Genomic DNA, 18,638 nt, shown 5'->3' with positions numbered 1-18,638 from the left:
CTCTAAATTAATTAAAGTGTATATGTTAAAGAGTCAAAGTATATAAATGAAAAGGAAGAAGTTAGCTACTGTACATCGGGGCATCACACAGCTACTGCTAATATTAGGGTCATTTAAATATTTGGGTTTTGTGTTGATTTAGTGAAATATGGGTCTGATTATGTGGAATTGAGGGTTTCGGTGGGAGGTGGCTGGCCGGGAACTCACGTCGGCAACGCCGACGTGATTTTAAATAAATATAGAAAATAAGGAATTTAAAGTGATTTTAAAATGGAGTGGGAATAAAATCAATAATGGGAAGGTAGTGTTAGATTTTAAGGATGGAAATGGTTGGGTATGGATCATATTAAAATAAATAAATTTTAGAAATCAGAAATCAGAAATCATAAAATAGGTGAAATAAGAATATTTGAGTAGAAATGGTGAAAGAATTTTGGAGTTTAAAACTGGTTTGTTATCGATGATATTGGAGCTAAAGGATGGAATTTGGGTTATATTAATAATGGAATAATGATTTTGGAATTTGGATAAGTTATCTCTGATCTTAGAAACCATTTAGTAGGTTGGGATTTTTCTTAAAATAAAGCATGGGTGATTGTACGAGTACTTCGGGGTGAAAGATAATGTAATAATTTAGTTTTAATTAAGTGAACAAGAACATAGATGTATATATAAAACGGAGTTTGGTGTAAGATTAATAAATAATTATTCGGACAAGAGATGTGAATAAATTATAGGCGGAAATTATAATATTTGGGATTTTTATATTTTGTGAACGAGATTACTAAATTATTAATTATTATTTTGCGTGACTTAGAACATTTAATAATTGGAAAGACGGAGCCAGTTGTATATTAAATCTGGAAAGTCTTACCGAGCTAAGGATGTCAGGCAAGTTCACTATCCCTGTCTTGACGTGAAGTTTTTCGTGTCTGTTTCATAATTTTGTGAAAAATGTTGATTGTATAGATATTATATTTCGTACCATTTTGAAGACTTTAAAGATATTGTTCGTATATTACTTTCGATAATTCGAGCCTTCCCATTGTACGGGAATGAGCTGATCCTAATAACGATAATATTTTGAATCTTCAAAGCTTGAGGTGAATACATTGCAGCGATGATCTCACCACAATTAACTTACTCCCTTTTTGGAGATCATCTTATTCTTTGGAATCTAGTTCTTTTAATTATCCTTCACTTCTACCTTCGGGTAATCCTTGTTGAAAGGGTGCATTGTTCGCACTTCTTTGGTAGAAATGAATAGTGATGATTGGTGTTTGTTTGGGAGAATATCCTTGTATTCGGAGGAATCTGTTCAAGCTGGTCAACACGAATTTATTAAATTCGTGGTAGAGTTGAGAATTTACTATCTGGTAAGGCAGATAGTTTAGGGTTACAAATGTTAACCCTTATGCTAGCAAATGAGAGTGGTAGGTGTGTCTTGTGCGGTTACGATCAGACTGCAAAGATCACACAGGAGAACGGTAATCACGAAACGGTGCTGATCGAGCCATGTAGTGTTACCGAAAGGTGGAAGACCAGCGTTTTTCTTTACTTGAACTTGTGTTGTCATTTGATGGTGGCTGCTTTGTTGCTTTAACTTGAATTGTTTTTTTATGCCTTACGTGCATATTTTGTTGATTGTTGTTTTGTTCTATGTGGACTTGCTGAGCAATTTGATTGCTCATTCTTGCATCTATTTTATTCCTTTTTGAGCAGTAAATAGTGAGTATGGCACAACTCAAGAGAACCTCCCGGAAATGGGTTTTTGGCAAAGACAGGGAAAAGGCGCATCACCCAAGCTGAGACTGCTAGACTATGTCGCTTGGTAGTACGAGCTATAGTTATTATAAAAGTCTGAAATCAGACTTCCCTTTATGTAATAAAGTTAGACTCGGTAGTAATGTTGTAAGACGATCGACCCTGGACTTGTGGGGCAAGAGTTGGTTGTATAATATTAATATGTAATGCAAGTGTTGTTTTGAGCCAGATGTTTAGTGACAGACCAGATCTGCGGGATGCGGATCTGGGGGCGTTACAAATATATACCATGTTATTCATTTTATGTGTTCTGCTTTTCATCAACTTCAATTTATATAATTTAATAGGAGTATATTGTGGGTCCAACTCATGTCTGTTTTAAGTTTTGCATTGGAGTGATGTTGCCAAGTCCAGTTTTTAACTAACTGGCATGTTGGTGGGACCCAAATAAAAGTGGACATGGGCTTGTCCATTGCGGATGCTCTGAGACACGGGACGAACTCTTACGGGGCAGCAGTGGGAATCTCGGATAACGGGCGAAAGTCCGATCCAGCAATACCGCTAAAGTGAAAAAGGACAATGCCATTGGTAAAACTCTTTCGTCGAGAGCGTGATCATGACACAACTTGAGAAAAAAGCCCCGAGTAATTCCGTGCTTTCCCAGCCGCTGAAATAATGTTTAGGGTTCCAAAACATTATATCGTGTAGCGTTTTTAGTTTACAAAATGATAGGTCGGGACCATCTTCTCCAACACTAATATTTAGAGCCATTTATACTTAGATTTGTGAGATCCAGGATTAACACCCGCTAATAGCTATGTCAAGTGTCAACCCCTCTCTCTATATATATAACATGCACTTCTTATCTATTATATTATATAACATGCATAATACAGACCTGGTTCTAAAAATCTCGATTCAGCCGAATAATTCTCAATTAACATTGTGTTCCCTGATTTAATTTTGAAAATCCGATCAATCACTATAGTTTCTTTTAAATAATATGTTATATTGTATCTAAACTAATATATTAAATATTATAATAATATTACAACATATCTCACTAATCCCCGATCATATGCTTATTAGCACCTCCATCGATTAATCTTACCTACAGTACAACCATAGCTTTAATCAAACGAGACATTTAATTGTCGAAAGTTGACCAGTTTAAAATTTCTCCATAATTTCGTTTTTTAAGTATGTTTGTAATTTGCATAGTGGTTCTAGACTTCAGTTGAACTGTCACCTTCACTTGTTGATTTCTTAATATCATTTGCAACTACAGTATTTGTGACCGTCAATAAATTGGTCACGTTGAAAGTAACAGTACTTGTAACATGAAATATAACAAGAACAAGAAAAGGCCTTGAACATTTTCTTGTGTTCCTAATTTATCATCTCTTTCCATCAGTATCCTCATTGAAATGTTAACAAGTCGCACGGCCTTTACAGAAAAAGTCGATTACATTTCTCGGTACAGTTCAATTTATAGGTGGGTGAGATGAATCAAAAGATTGCAGAGAACAACCAATTCTTAATTTACATACCTCATTCTGAAACCTAATATCCTAAAAATTAGGCCACGAGGTATATGAAGATAGCCCAATTTGCCCAGCTGTATATTTAAAAGAATTGTGATAAATTACATGTCTTCCTTTTACTGGAGCAGGAACCTGAAAACATCGCTCAGAGATATGATGCCCTCTACACGTTTACTTCCTGCCTCCACCACGACAAGCCGTCTCACACCTAATAGACATCATAAAAGTTTATATTTGAATAAAAGTTTTACATATTCATATGAGACTAGACAAATACACAACTCATGCATGTCGCAACTTTATCTGTAAATAAGAGTGCAATATAATGAATGAAATCCAAAAAGAGATCACGGTTAAAGCATGAGCTCCAAAATATGCATTTAGCCCGCAGTTGGTGATAACATTCGGAAACATCCCTCTTAAATTATTTCAAGATCCTAAACATTTTATATCATTTTACTGTTCTTTATGTTAAGATGATTTCCTTTATAAAAATACTCATCTTTAAGATCTTGCCAACCAGAACCCGACTCAATTAGCGACACAATTACAGACAGAACTCCAAAACTAGATGACATGACTCAATCAAATCCTTCGACTGAGGCCCTAAGACTTGAACCCTCAACCTTATGACACACATTTACGGATCAAAAACAAACCAAACCAAATATACCCGGTATATCCCGCTAAAAGCGGGTTCTTGGGAGGGTAAGATGGACATAGAGCATACCCCTACTCTAAAAGAGCAAGGAGACTGTTTCCGTGAAGACACCCGGCTTGGTGCATGACAAATATATGACAACATATCTGATGACTGTATATGCAAGACCCGTGTTCCTTTCCGGTCTTGATGTCTCTTCACTTCAAATCTCTTTGATCCAAAATTATGGTAATATGGTATTTAAAGTGTAGGGAATTTAATGGGTATACTGGATATTAGATTATATATATAATGTAAAGGTGTAAGTAATATATAGTTATTGTGATTTAAATATTGACGTAACTGAAATATATATATATGCAGGTATATGTGTGTATAATTGTATGAATTTTTTGTGGGTTGGGTTTGTGAAGAAAAACCGGGTATATGAAGATTAGAGATTGTGTTTGTGATGATGATGATGGAACATAGAAGGGGAGAGCACACAGATGGCAGTTACATCATATCACAATGAAACCGTTAACAATACAACCAGTGAGACTTGATGATTGTCTCTGCATACTCACATTCGTTCTCCATCTGGCCCATACTTTGCAAACTGCACAGTGAATTTTCTACCGTCTACCACTCTCCCATCTAGATTATTGCACACATTTACGAAATATGAATGACTAAAAAATCAAATTCTTAAACCCTTCTAGCAGTAAAACTGTCATATCTATTCAAATAAACTTAGCGAAGCCCAAAAATAAAGTTGAACCAAGAATTTCCAAGATACATTATCATTACTCATCAAACACAACCCTAAAAAATAATTGGCCAATTGGGACAGCTTAAGCGAAAAGAATAAACATTTCAGGAAGTAGATCCGGACTCCTGATGGAGTAATGTTCAAATAGATACAAATCAATCCTAATGCCAAATCTATTGTGAACTTTTCAGAGTAGTGCATGCTTCTGAGCTGACAGGAACTGAAGATTTTCGTAGCAACAGGTCACATATAGGAGAAAGATGACAAACAAATGTTATCACATTTGATGAATAAACATTCAGTATGCAGCTTGTCTTATAAGACGGACGCACTAAATGATAATCGAACATTCAGTTACTACCTACTAGCGGGGACATCTATCGAAAACCCAACTAAATCTTGGATATACTTTGTAGCACAAGGTAGCCATAAACAACTCATAAAGCTAACCTCACACCAGTACACTCTGGTTTAATAATAGTTGTAAGAAGTAAAAGACGGGTAAAAAGAATAAAACCTGGTTTCGCCAATCGCTCCATCACTTTATGTAGCGGATCAGACCGCAAACACATGTGGCATCTTTGACTGCTGATACCATATGGAGAGTATGGTTCTTGACCAAGCTGCAACGCCTACAGGAATGAAGTCATAATATATTAAGAAAAAAAGGAAAGATATCCGTCAGCAACTTAAATCAGTTCTAGAAGCATCCATCAATAAGGAAACATGACCATCCTTCAAAGACACCATCACCTTCCCTTATTCTTGGCAATATATCTATAATTAATATAAAATAATATATTAAAAAGTATTTTACATAATAGATATTTTTATTTGATTCAAAATCATGAAAATTTTCAACTAAACAGTCCTTGAACATACTTCCTTGCATAACTTGAGATCTCTAGTAAGCACCACATATAAACGTTTCGCATAGAGCAGGGTAGATGTTTCACTACTGCACCTTAATCATGGAGCTTAACATGCTGACACATAACTGCAGGTAATTATAAAACACAAACACCCTTCACAAATGCTCCTCCAGCCTATAAATCAGAGTGCATACAGAACTCTTTCCAGGTCATTTTTATATACAGCGAAGGTAAGCTAAATCTCGTCTAAGATGAAGGAACAGACTTTCCTAATGTTGACAATGAAAAGAATACTATACTGAAAACTCTGTTAGCTCTACTTTTCTAAATACAGAGCATACAATCAATGACAAAAAAAGTACTCTCGATAGCAGTCAAACTGCTTACCTGATGAATAGTCATTTCTTGCAAATTAATGTGAGTATAAACTCTGTCTCTAGCCAAAGAGGTGATGTCACTGTCAAAACAATACAAAACCAATAACATTAAAAAATGAATTATAAATTACAGAATTCCAATTACACACGAGGAGACATCTACACTAAAGCATACCACCGTCTTTACCTTCGAGAGTAAACATCCAACAGCGAATCATTATCATCCACTACAGGTATTGAGCTAACTTGAGCTGAAAAAAAGAGGCATGATCAACATAATTGCAGTGAATCAACATTAAAACTAATCCAGTAAACTGTCCCCACTTTCCAATTCTTTAGTTCACAAAACAAAACATGTACTATTTTAATTTTGGTATTCATCAGTGTCAATAAGTGAAAAATATCATCATGCTAATGACAAGTATTAATAGCAGCTCTTGATCATTTCAGTCTCCTTGCAAGCTGATAAAGGGGACTTGGTATCAAGAAAGGTAAAACAAGCCTAATAAATGATACCGATCGAAAAAATATATATCATAGAGTACATTGATGGAATATGTATTTTATTTTTTTTGGAGTGTTGAGCCTATTCATCTAGAGAATCAGCTCTGTCCACTTCTACACTGCAAAATGCTTATTAAGGAAATTTCCCGAAAAATCATTTAACCATAGAATGAACATGATCGGTGATCCTTTGCCAAAAAATCAGGAAGGAGTATTGCACTTCAGTTCAATCTCAAAAAAATAAAATAAATAAATAAAAATCTCACAGTGATTGTTATAAAGAAGAGCACACCTTGAATTAACAAATTTAATGCTGCACTAAGAGAGGCATTCGGTCTCAACATTGCTAATGGTCGTCGATTTGACTCTCCAATTTTTGGAACCCAAGTGCCCAGAGGTATTGCAGATATTGGCAACTGGAGTATAGGCAATGACCCAGAAGAATTCCTAAAGTATCTGCATATACCTGAAAATTTACAAATCCAATTGTCCGTAAGCCTTTTATTCAAAGTTTTTTGCAATAAGAGGAAAAACATGATTCCTTATTGTTTAATGCCTTGCACCTATTTCTTACAATATATGGTCAAATTTAGATTACTAATATTATTAAATATGTATTAATTCACTTTCCTGATAAAAAATAAAAAAAAATCTTAATTCTTGCAGTTGGTCTTTTAGTGTCTCCTAGGCCCATCGGACTAAACTTTGCATAACCTATATGTTTTCCCATCAAGAGTTACAGAACAATTTTAGAAGAGAAAAAATGCAATCAGGCTACTTGCTTGATGGCAAACTCCAAACAGTATGATATTTGATCTTACATTCTTTATTCATGACACGGTATAGACTATAGAGAATTACACTTCCCGCCCCTTTGGAAGTACATAGGTTTTGACCCAACCAGATTAAATTTTGTCTCTCTTATACATGTTCTTCATTTCCTTTCTTTATTCATTGTTGAATCTGGAGAAAATTGATATCAAAGAAAACTCACATTTTAGTATTTCAGACAGAGATGTGAGATGCAGCAGTTGAGGATATGATCCATCCTCTGAAGATGAATGGACAATAGGCACTGTAGCAACACCACTCTGTAAAATCTTCAATGCAACATCTTTTAAATTCTCGCTTGGCCCTGCCTGCATAAGCAATACGAGTCAGTGAAATAGACTTTTTTGTTTTTAATATGAGATAACACCACTGTAATGTAACAGGAACCGATTTTGCCAAACATGCATGACAAAAAGTAGCACCAATCACAGTAAGATAGTCACAGTACTTATCAACAATTGCTTGGGGAGTGACAAAAATATTTCAAGAACGTAAACTAATCAACTTAGTAATGATAGCTCCCATCAAAACCAAAATATATTTAAGTTTATTAAATTAAAGTCAATACAGTTCTGAAAATTGTACTAATAGCTGTAAAATATGTTTTTCTACAATACAGAATGAAAATAGTATCATTATTAACTTTAAAAATGAGTCAAACTGATACCCAAAGTAAAAGTTCAATATATTTGGTAACAAAGAAAAAATATGTACGGAATCAACTGACTGCATAAACTAGAAACATCCAAATTTGCTGAAATTTTCAGGATAATTATCAAACTATCAGGAGATTACAAGACAAATATAGTCCACACTGCTGACAGTAAATAACTTCCCAGAGGATGCAAGTGGGTGCATCCATCAGAACCAGAAGATATATGCAACATTTGTAATCAAAATTTATGCCCTCAATGTTAACATCGCTTCTTCAACATTATACCAGTGTACAGCCCTGCTACATTAGAATATTAGCATGCAAAAGAAACAGTCACCTGGACAAGTTGAATAGGAAATGCACTGCCATGCTCGTTATTTGGTCTGTTCATATATAATTTTGCTTCTTTCCAGGCAGATATAGTATGAGTATCAAGTTCTTCCTCTGTCAGATTAGACCCATGGGTACCAAGCTGCAAAATGAGGCCATTAATTAATCAATATCTCACAATCATATTAGCAACATATAAAATGACCTTAGATTCAGTTCGATGACATCTCCCAAGTCATTTTTTCATCATAAACTTCAATATTCTGATAATAAAGTTACATTACATCAGACAACACAGGTACATCCAAACTTTTACACACGATGCCAAATTCTTCTACTATATTTCATATACCATTCTAGCTTGATACAAGGTAAACTATAGGATGTAACTTCCAGACTACTTGATAAACATACTGGGTCTAGATACAAAATTGCATTAAATTTTTATTACATGAACCCGACTCAGAAAACATATTTAATTTACTATAGATAAAGAAAACAAAGTTTACAAACACCATACAGATACCCAATTAACAGCCATTATTTAGGTACTGAGAATTCATCTACTATCTTGTTCTACATAGTTATATCTACTAAATATTCATTACACAAAATTAATGACATTTTCTTATGTTAAAATTGCTATGTACTTGCATTATGTTATGCTTTGTTATAGAGACTCACAAAACTTTTCATTGTCAGCCTGCAATCAAAAACTAGAGTAATTTCAGCTAAAGCAGTATTAGTCGGTCACTGGTAGCATATAAAAGAAGTTTTCCATATTACATGGATGAGAAAATCTTCAGACATTCTATAGGAGGTATTGACAAATACTATCAAGGTGGATTCATGATTCCTCTGGGTAGAATGAATTAGATCTCTTTTCTAAATTTTAGCAATTGCCAAGGTCCAATTTAAAATACACACAACTTGGTTTCCCCTGCTGCAAATACAGTAGGTTTTAAACCTAAAAGCAAATTATCACTATAAATTATGTAGTCAATAATATAGTAAGTGGTTAAAATGTTCTACAGTCACAAGTCTGCAAGGATTTTACATAGGGGGGATAAAGATATGCTTCCCTGCTTAATGCATGCCCAAGAACTTTTCACTATATAAGTACTCAAGTATACTTCTGATTAGACTGCAACTCATAAATCATTAAATGGGGAAGGCATTGTTAAACAGACATACCTCTCTCATTATTAAAATGAAGTCCAATGCACTAAGAACACCAACAAGATGCCCTCTGTCGAAGTCCCAAAGAGGCGCAATAGTAAGACCCTGGAAATAGCTCGACTCAGAAGAGTTGCATTTTAACCCTTGATATCAGAGATAATAGTATCACAAAAAAAAAGACACAACAGATGGGATTCCAGTGCAGATATACATTTCAAAACTAAAAGGATAGGATGGACTGATGTTTTATTAGTCACTGAAACACTATCTATACAGCAAGGGCAATTCCCCCAGAGCTTGTCAACATGTATGACCTATGTTTCTTATGGTTTAAACGGGTCCTGTAAGAAATCTGGTGTGCTCTTATTATTCTATCAACCACTTAAAGAAAGCCTTGGGACATCTATCTGTGTTAGAGAGCCACAGCAGTGATAAAGATTAACAAAATCAGGGTGAGTTGGGGTTATGAATAAATAACATACAGTAAAGAAAAATGAATCCTATCAAATCAAACAGTGCCATTATATTTTCTTTTATCTCACTCAATTATCTATTATGTCCACATATATGCCGGTACATGGACCAAGACATTGTATTTGTGTATCAATATCCAGATGGAACTATTAGTAAGTTGTATCGACAGGTCTGCAGGATTAGATATTTGTAAAGTATTCAACCAAAACATATGCACGCCGAAGACACAGCATTATATTATTTACCATACAACATATGATAAGCCTAATTGTGCAGGGTCATTGTGGGAGGGGGTTCAATTCTTGAAAACTACAAAAGATAACATTTATACTTTTTAGTATTCTGCTAACAAAGTTCAAGGTTTCAAATCGTGAAAACTACAAAAACTAAAATAAGTCCAGGATTCAACCCTTACCAAAACAAAGTGATAATTTTCTAGTGATACAAAAAAGGTTCATGACCTACAAAAATAACATTATGTATATATTGATATATGCATAACACATATTTTACATACTAGGGTTATACCCGTGCAATGCAAGGAATATACATAACTTTTACTGTATATCTATAATTTTGAAATATTAGAACGTAACATCTTTATAAAAAGAATTTAATTACATTTGAGGATATATTCCACCCTACAAACCATCCTAACAGTTATATAATTGTTCTAGAGAATTTTCTAATAAAAAAAATATAAAATTATAATATAGTTAGCACTTGCAAATATAATATTTCTAGATATTACAATACAAGGGTGAGTTCTAATTGGCTAAAAAATCTACAATATAGTTAGAGCACAATTACAATTTCAACTTCATTGTAGTAATGAGGAACCAGACAAACATCTATAGTCTATACCCTCTAGTTCTTATTACAGACAGAATACAGAACATATATTAATACATAATTACAACACAGTGAAACTAAATTACGTTTATATATAAGAACTTGTTTACAAAACCATGTATCTGCACGGGGTTAGAAAATTGTAAATATGTAAAGCAATACATAAGTTCTTAAGAAAATGAATGTATGCTAAAAAGTTATATTAATGGTTTATATAAGTTTAACAGATTGAGCCAAAATTATAATTCATATAATTTTTGTCATTACTAAACACCCAAATCCAAATGCTCAAATTTTGGGATTAGTTATGCTGATGAGGTTTTAGCAAACAGGACACATTTCCTACAGGTTTCACCCTTGTTAGTCATGGACTAAGGGGAAAGCGTTGGCAGATGGTGACGTACTTGGTCGGAGGTCCTTGCTGATGGCCACCAGGGAAAAGTCAAACAATTAGTAGGAACCCAGCTGACGGAGCAAACAAACCTGTAAGAGAATGTAAAATGAAATTTTCTAGAAACTTTTTTGGTTGCGATTCTTGACATCCCACGCGGCCAAGAGTCACTACTATCAAAATCGATCCATAAGTTAGCAACCACCAAGGAATAGGATATGCAAAACAGATTTTTCTTCTTTGCACAGACTCGTCCATCCAGTTTCCAGTTTGTACGAACAATTTTCTTTTATATATTTCTTGTGGTTATGGCCCGATTCAGAATCCACACTTGACCACATGGAAACTTCAGATCAATCCAAAATGTTTTATGAAGATCTGACATCTTTTTTCTTTCTTCACATGTTTGCATGTTCCTTCATCCATATCAGGATCTCCTCCAGATTATTGTTGTCCTTCTCTGACTAGGAATGATGGATTGGTGACATACTAGGTGAAAGGTCATTGCAGATGGTTACATGGGTGCTCTCTGATGGAAGTCTTTAAGATTAAGGATTAAGATTGTCTAATTTAAGTTTCTACATTCCTTACATTGGATAATACAACTAATGTGACGGTGTCAAGGCACTGGGTTTTATTATTTATGGTAGAATGGGGATAGAATCATTCATTAAATTTTTACAGTACAAAAAATTAAACATACGATTAAACAAATATTATATGATTTTTTAAGTAAAGCAAAATTTAGAAAGAGAATGTCCTCACCTGTTCATGCAGAATATGAAATGCTTGCTTTACAGGTAAATTAACATCAAGCGCAATAACCTGTAACCAATATTAATATGAACATCAGCTCTAATGATCATGTCCTACCAAAAGATAATTTAAACAAAACCATGGTAGTATTTCCCACCAATATTAATATGAAAAATCAGCTTTAACAATCATGTCTGAGAATAAGATAAGTTAAATCAAACATGGCAGTATATGGGAAAATAATTAAACCTTGCCCGAGTCTGGAAGCAATTCATAAGCTGTGTGTGTGGACAAGAATACAGAAATACGATGGCGTGAGACTTCTAAATCTGCTTCCGATATCCTTGGCACGGCCTCATGCATTGTTCCATCAGAAACTCTTACCTACAAGTCATACAGGGAAAAGGTAATGATGGTACAATAAAGAAAGAATACTGGAGTATAAATCCATATTCAGTACGTATATGCTAAATGCATTTACTGCATTAGTCCTTTTTCAAGGTCCCTAGAAAAAAGCTTTGACAAAATAGTATGTGATGCATGGAATGATCAGAGTGCATTAAACCAGCCACTGCCCATCTCTGGCAACTCTAGTCACTGTACCGCTCCCTCCTAGCACCTGAAACCTCTAAATCTCACTCATAGCTCATAGATGAGCTTTAAATCAGCTCGATTCACTTTCCACCACTCGTGATTGTGAGGTGCTGATCATTCTTGTAGAATCATCATCAACAAATTCATATTCATAATTACGCAGTAAATAGTGAAACCACTCTGTTCAGTGCTTATTTCTGCAAATTTAAAGTTCTGATCAACTGAAATCAATCCAAATCAAGTTTAGAATCCGGTAGGTGAAATAGGATGTAGCCAGTTTATTCAAATTCCTTCCTAGTTCCAATTTATTTTTTATAGATCCAGGATATATATTAGAAGTCAGGATTGAGAACATCATGTTCATATTGCAATTGAGTTATAAAATTTTTGGTGCATAGTATGTAGACTCTGCGGTCTGTTCACATTCCCTTAATCTAGAATATTTCGACTGCAATATTGAAAAGAAAAATACTTAACCAAACACATAAAACACTAAAATAAATAAATAATTTATTGCTTAGAACTTATCTTCCAGCAATTTAATCCTTTGACCTTTTCCATCAGCACTCAAATCTCTCCTGGGTAGCTAATCTCAACATCAAAGTGTCTAGTTTATTTAGTCTCCTATTGTAATTTGTAAGTTTTAACACTTACACTATTTCGTCAAACTTTTGAGGATTATTGCACCGCTCTTAACTCATGAAGTTCTAGAAATTGCTAGGTTCAGATCCATGAAACATTTACAAGTTACAATAGAAGATTGGCATTTTTCTAAAATTATAAAAAAAAAGAGAAAAAGTTATCACTTCAAACAGTCTAAAGGAAAGTAAAGGTTCCCAGTGAATCCATTATGAAGAGATGACAAAACCTGTCCATCAGCCAAAAGTAATGTCCAGATATTCAACTAATGCTAGACAGAATACCTAGAGAGGAGAATAGTAATACAAATAAATCTACAGTATGAAAATCTCAAGTCAAAGTCTCAGGCCATTTAGATTATTTATATCTCCCAATCTTTATGACAATCTTGTTGAGAGCAAAATAGCAGCTATATTTCTCTGAAGCACCTAGATCATGGTAGATGGCTTTTAAGATAAAATAGACAAGGAGTTGCACTGCCAAGGAAGCAATTTACTAAATCTTTTGTGGCTAGGCTGGGGCACCTAACACGGAACTGGTTTCTGATAACTTCAAGAGGCTACATTAGACAACTAGTGTGGAAAGCTAATATGATGAATTTGAAAAGCGTAGGGGCCAGTTGCCGAGTGTAATTGAAGGGCTTCCTAAGGATTATTTCTATACATTGCGATTGTTCTTCCAGGTAGCAACGGATGCTTGAAAGTGTAAGGTTCCATCAAATACTGCATGATTATGAGCTAGTGAAGTAAGTGAACCCTGTCATGTTCTTCAATAAAGCATCCTATTTAACAGGGATCACAACTTCAGTTGTCTTTATGAAGTAGCAATGCCATGGCTCAAAAGCAGCTTCCATCAGTAACAAACCAGGTTTTCCTGCTATCGACCTGTAATATTTCTAGAATTGAGAAACATCATAAGCAATCAGAAAGTAACTCTTCAACGTTTAATCCAATGGAAGGGTTGCAATGTGGATCAAGTCGCTTGGAAAGACGAAATATTTTAGGGGAGCAACATTCCAGTTTCCACCATTGTTAACCATCTTGGAAATTATTAATTTTGAAGATAGAGAGAATATCAGGAACCTGTCATAGAGTACTACTAGACCTTTATGTCTCAAGCAATGTGTTTCTGTTGCTAGTAAATCAACATATAGTGTAGGTACAAGTTTAGGTAGGTCAACAAAGTCAATGCTTGGGCCTATAGATACACCAAGCCTTTTACCTATTTCCTACTAATGCATATTAGGAATATAAGCGGAATATCCAAGTCTCTTCTTTCTCTCTGTCTTAGAGTTTTCTATCTCTGATCTCTATCTTATATCTCTGATTTCTCTCTTAATCTAAAATCTTCTATTTCACTAGTCTCAATCCTTCAGGAAGCTATACTTCGAGTTTTAACCTCTATGTCTACTTAAATTCTCAGATTAAGTGCCAGATTGATTTTTTGCCTAGACAATCATTAGCATGTAAGTGTGATTTGAGTATTAGCAGCAAAGATGAATTTGATGTTTTCATATTACCTTCCTAATCAAGGACCAAGCCTGAATCTCGTAAGTACAACCTAAAATTGTAAAAGTATATTAAACATAGATTTGTACTCTTTTTGCCTTTCGGATTTAGTCCAAATAAAACAGCACCAGAACTATTAAATACAGACACACACACACACTCACAAAACTCTCTCTCTCTCTCTCTCTGTGTGTGTGTGTGTGTGAGAGAGAGAGAGAGAGATGAAATATGCCAATAATTGACTAAACCAGGACAAAGAAATTCATTAAATAATGCAAGGAACTGAAACATATACAGAGCACACTTGTATATTAGATGTATGTCATTGCATATTATTAGACCCACGGATTAAATAATGTTTTAAAAGTATGATATCTAAGAAGTCATGATGCAACTAGCCAAAGCAAGAACCATGGACTATATATCAAGCTATCATTCATGTAAGAAAATAACAAAAAAGTAAAGAGTCGATTAGCAGCTTACCACACGCTGAAAGGTATCATTGTCCACCTCCATGCTGGAACCATAAGGAATATGTGGACTCTGGTTTGTAGCAATATAGTTTGACTCCCTAGACACAAGGATAGTATTGACCGTTCCAAAGTTACCATTAACGAAGGCTTGGTGCTCATCGTGTCGCCATTCACCATCAACAATAAATTTGTACTGGATAGCAAAATATATATTAGATCATAGGAATTCAAAAAATATAAATTATGCGACAGAGAGGAACTTTAAATATCAAACAATTATCAATCTCTGCAGCTTTTAGCTTTATTATATACATTTCTTAAGATTTTATCAGATATAGAGCAAGCATTAATTGCACACAAACTTGTATATAAGGGCTTCTTGTAAAGAACTAAAACATGCATATTTTTCCATTTGATGAAAATTGAGGGTACCAAGAACATAGGAGGCAACAGCCATCATAAGTACATCCTCCTTTTTTCCTATAATTTTAGTGGATTAAAACACGTAATACTCCAATGAAGATTGACCAAAATTCTAATTTTCATCTCTTTATGTCATAATTTATTTTTGATAAATTTAAAGAATCCCTAGGCCCAAACCAACTCAAAAAACCAAAACATTCAACATATCTTAATCATCGAGTCCATTGAAAAGTAATAGGAAGCCATTCAAGCTATTAATTATAAGCAGATATTTGAAAGACCAGCATCATGTAATTTGCAGTAATTTAACAAATACTTCTGTGTAAATTTATTTTGGTAGTTGCACAGCCAGACTTTTTCCTAGAACAAATGTATTATATAGAGTACAACATATCGGTGTATGTGAATATTAATCTAATTCGCATTAATTACAATCAAATAAACAGTTGAATGAAGTCTCTTATATATGGTATAAGCCGTTGTGAATAAAGTAACTTGCGAACTACCCTTCACAGATATTAAGTAATCAATTTTTGTCAATTTCACACCAACCAAAATGTGTGTGAACCCACATTACTATCCTTTGACACAATGCAAGATTAGTTGCGACTATAATTCAGATATATCTTAGCAATTTGAAAGTAATAATAATTTGTTGTTTGAAAGTAATAATAATTTGTTGTCTTGGGATCTTGATATAGGCTCCTCACATGAACGGGAATCAAAGTGTTAATTCGTGTGGCAAAAAATGGATCATTAACATCATAAGAAGTTTAGGAGATTATGTTAGAATTTGAAATGGGAAAATTCATAATACTCCATTAAACATATATACTACGAAGCTCAATGGGCCTCGCCTCTTGGGCGGATATTTAATAATGTAGTGGACGACCGGATTTTTGCATATTGGCTAAGTTTAAAAGTTGACTAGAATATCCTCGTAGAATATCTCTATAAGCTATTTTAACCCAATTTCCCCCGTCTTACAATATTAGATCTGGATATTGAAAAAATAATAATTAGGTTAAAGACCCTGAGTTTGATTTAGGGAATTACACACTAAAATAATTAGTGTAAAAAAAACTAATTGACAAGGTCAAAATTGCAATCTTCTATCAATTGAAACCTAAAGTCGGAGGAATCGAAGTAAGTCAATCCAGCTAAGCTTAGAGATTCATGCTCACGTGGTCAGTGTGAAATGTCAACGAGTAACGACAATATTACGTACCTATACTAACAAACTGATGCACAAGCTTCAACCCATGAGTCATAACATAAATGCATCTATTGACTCTTATCACTAATTTATACAGCAGATATTAGACTACATGCATTGAATCAAACAAGGCCCGGTAACTAGTATAACATATACGTCAAAGTAATATGTTTAAACAGGTCCTCAATTAATTAAACTAGTACAAAACTAATGGTTATTTCCAATTTTATGCACATGGTATAGAAGATAATACAAATAACAAAACTGATTCCCTTTTAGGAACCAGTATCATAGATACACCTAGCATAAAAAAAAAATTAAGTTACATTTCTTGTTAATAACAGCAATACAGAATTATTAATGATTATCAAAATCTGTGCCTCGACACTCTTCTGGTCAATATCAGAAGTCTATAGATAAATCAAACTACCAAACTTGTGCCAAAGCTTCAATACACATGTTGTCAGTGCTTTGATCTATAAAAGCATCCATAAAAAAGCATTTATTTACTTCCAATCATAACACATTGCAATGTACACAAACTATTACTATAAAATCAAGTGATTAGACAACAAAAACCAGGGCAATACTATCATAAACCCTATAATTTTCTGAGCTAGTGAACATTTAAGATCATTTTCAAGATAGAAATATGAATATGTTGTAACTGAAAAATATAATGCCTGAATAAGGAACCGCAATCATAAACTTACCTGATGGAAACCTGGCGGTAAGCTACATATAGTCTGAAAAACAGTTGGGCAACCCTCCACGGGAGTCATCTGAAAATGCTTAGTCCACCTTCAAACACAATAGCAGAATCATTGCTAAACAACATATAAACAAAATTAAAACAAAAAACTTAAGCTAAGCACCGCTAATCTCGAAAACTAAAATCTCACCCTGTAAAAGAACCACTAAGATACACACTTCTTCCCCCATAACGCCACACAAATCTTGTAGTAACTAACACCGTCCCGGCTGCTGCAGCCGGACCACCTTCACCCGAATACTCCATACTAGAAGGCAACATCCACTCTGTAAAAAGAACCAATAATCCCCAAATTAGCTACAACCAAAACACAATTCTTGCGAACAACAATTTAACACTCACTCACACATAAACCAAGCTAAACCCACATACAAATAAATCAAGAAATCACAATGCAGCAATAAAATAATCAAAAGATTAAATTTTTACACACACACTTCAAAATCACAAAAATCAAGAAAACAAACAAAAGGGTCATTACCAGAAGTTTAATTGAGTACTAAAACGCTGAAATTGATCAAATTTCAAAGCAAAAAAGATGTGATTGAAAAGGTGTACGGAAGTCTGTGAAAATTATGCATACAAATACACAGGCAATCGATCGCTTATGTATAAAAGAACATGCAAAAGCTAAAAAGATTGAAACTTTAAGAAGAAAGAGAGAGTGAATTGAATTATAAATGTGTATATAGATAGATATAAATTGATTTGGTGATGAAATTAAGAAAGAGAATAAAGAGGGGTGAAATTATCAAAGGGGGGAAAAGACCTAACCCTAGAAATAACCTTTTCTTATTTATTTTTCTTCGTTATTTTTGCCCTTTTCGCGCTTGTTGATTGATTTGTCACACGGTAAAAAACTCTTATTGAATAAATAAATTCAAAGGGAATATTCTCTTGTTACCAACACTGTTAAGATTTTTTGGGATTTTTAAAATATAATTGGTCTCTATTATGACAATTATAGACATTACGAAAAAGTATATTTTAAAAATAATTTTTTTGTCAAGAATTTTGATTGATCTTCATAATTGATTATACTTTTTGAACTAAAAATTTTGTAATATATAAT

The 18,638-nt window shown here is 33.9% G+C and overlaps 1 protein-coding gene across 1 annotated transcript; it reads right to left on the bottom strand.

Annotated features, from left to right (window-relative positions):
• Window positions 1–3,112: 3,112 nt before the first annotated feature.
• LOC108203187 (sucrose nonfermenting 4-like protein) lies at window positions 3,113–18,364 on the bottom strand. Its single transcript, XM_017371968.2, has 14 exons — window positions 18,048–18,364; window positions 17,697–17,832; window positions 17,508–17,595; window positions 15,166–15,348; window positions 12,191–12,325; window positions 11,951–12,010; window positions 9,484–9,573; window positions 8,297–8,431; window positions 7,468–7,612; window positions 6,766–6,939; window positions 6,157–6,220; window positions 5,980–6,049; window positions 5,238–5,352; window positions 3,113–3,516 (listed from the first exon to the last, which is right to left on the bottom strand). The coding sequence occupies exons 2-14, from the start codon at window positions 17,825–17,827 to the stop codon at window positions 3,425–3,427; spliced, it is 1,482 nt and encodes a 493-aa protein (XP_017227457.1). The 5' UTR covers window positions 17,828–17,832; window positions 18,048–18,364; the 3' UTR covers window positions 3,113–3,424.
• Window positions 18,365–18,638: the final 274 nt, after the last annotated feature.

This window comes from Daucus carota, chromosome 9, assembly GCF_001625215.2.
Source record: "Daucus carota subsp. sativus chromosome 9, DH1 v3.0, whole genome shotgun sequence".
In the NCBI taxonomy this organism is placed as follows: Eukaryota; Viridiplantae; Streptophyta; class Magnoliopsida; order Apiales; family Apiaceae; genus Daucus; species Daucus carota.
This window is presented reverse-complemented; position numbering and strand designations above follow the sequence as displayed.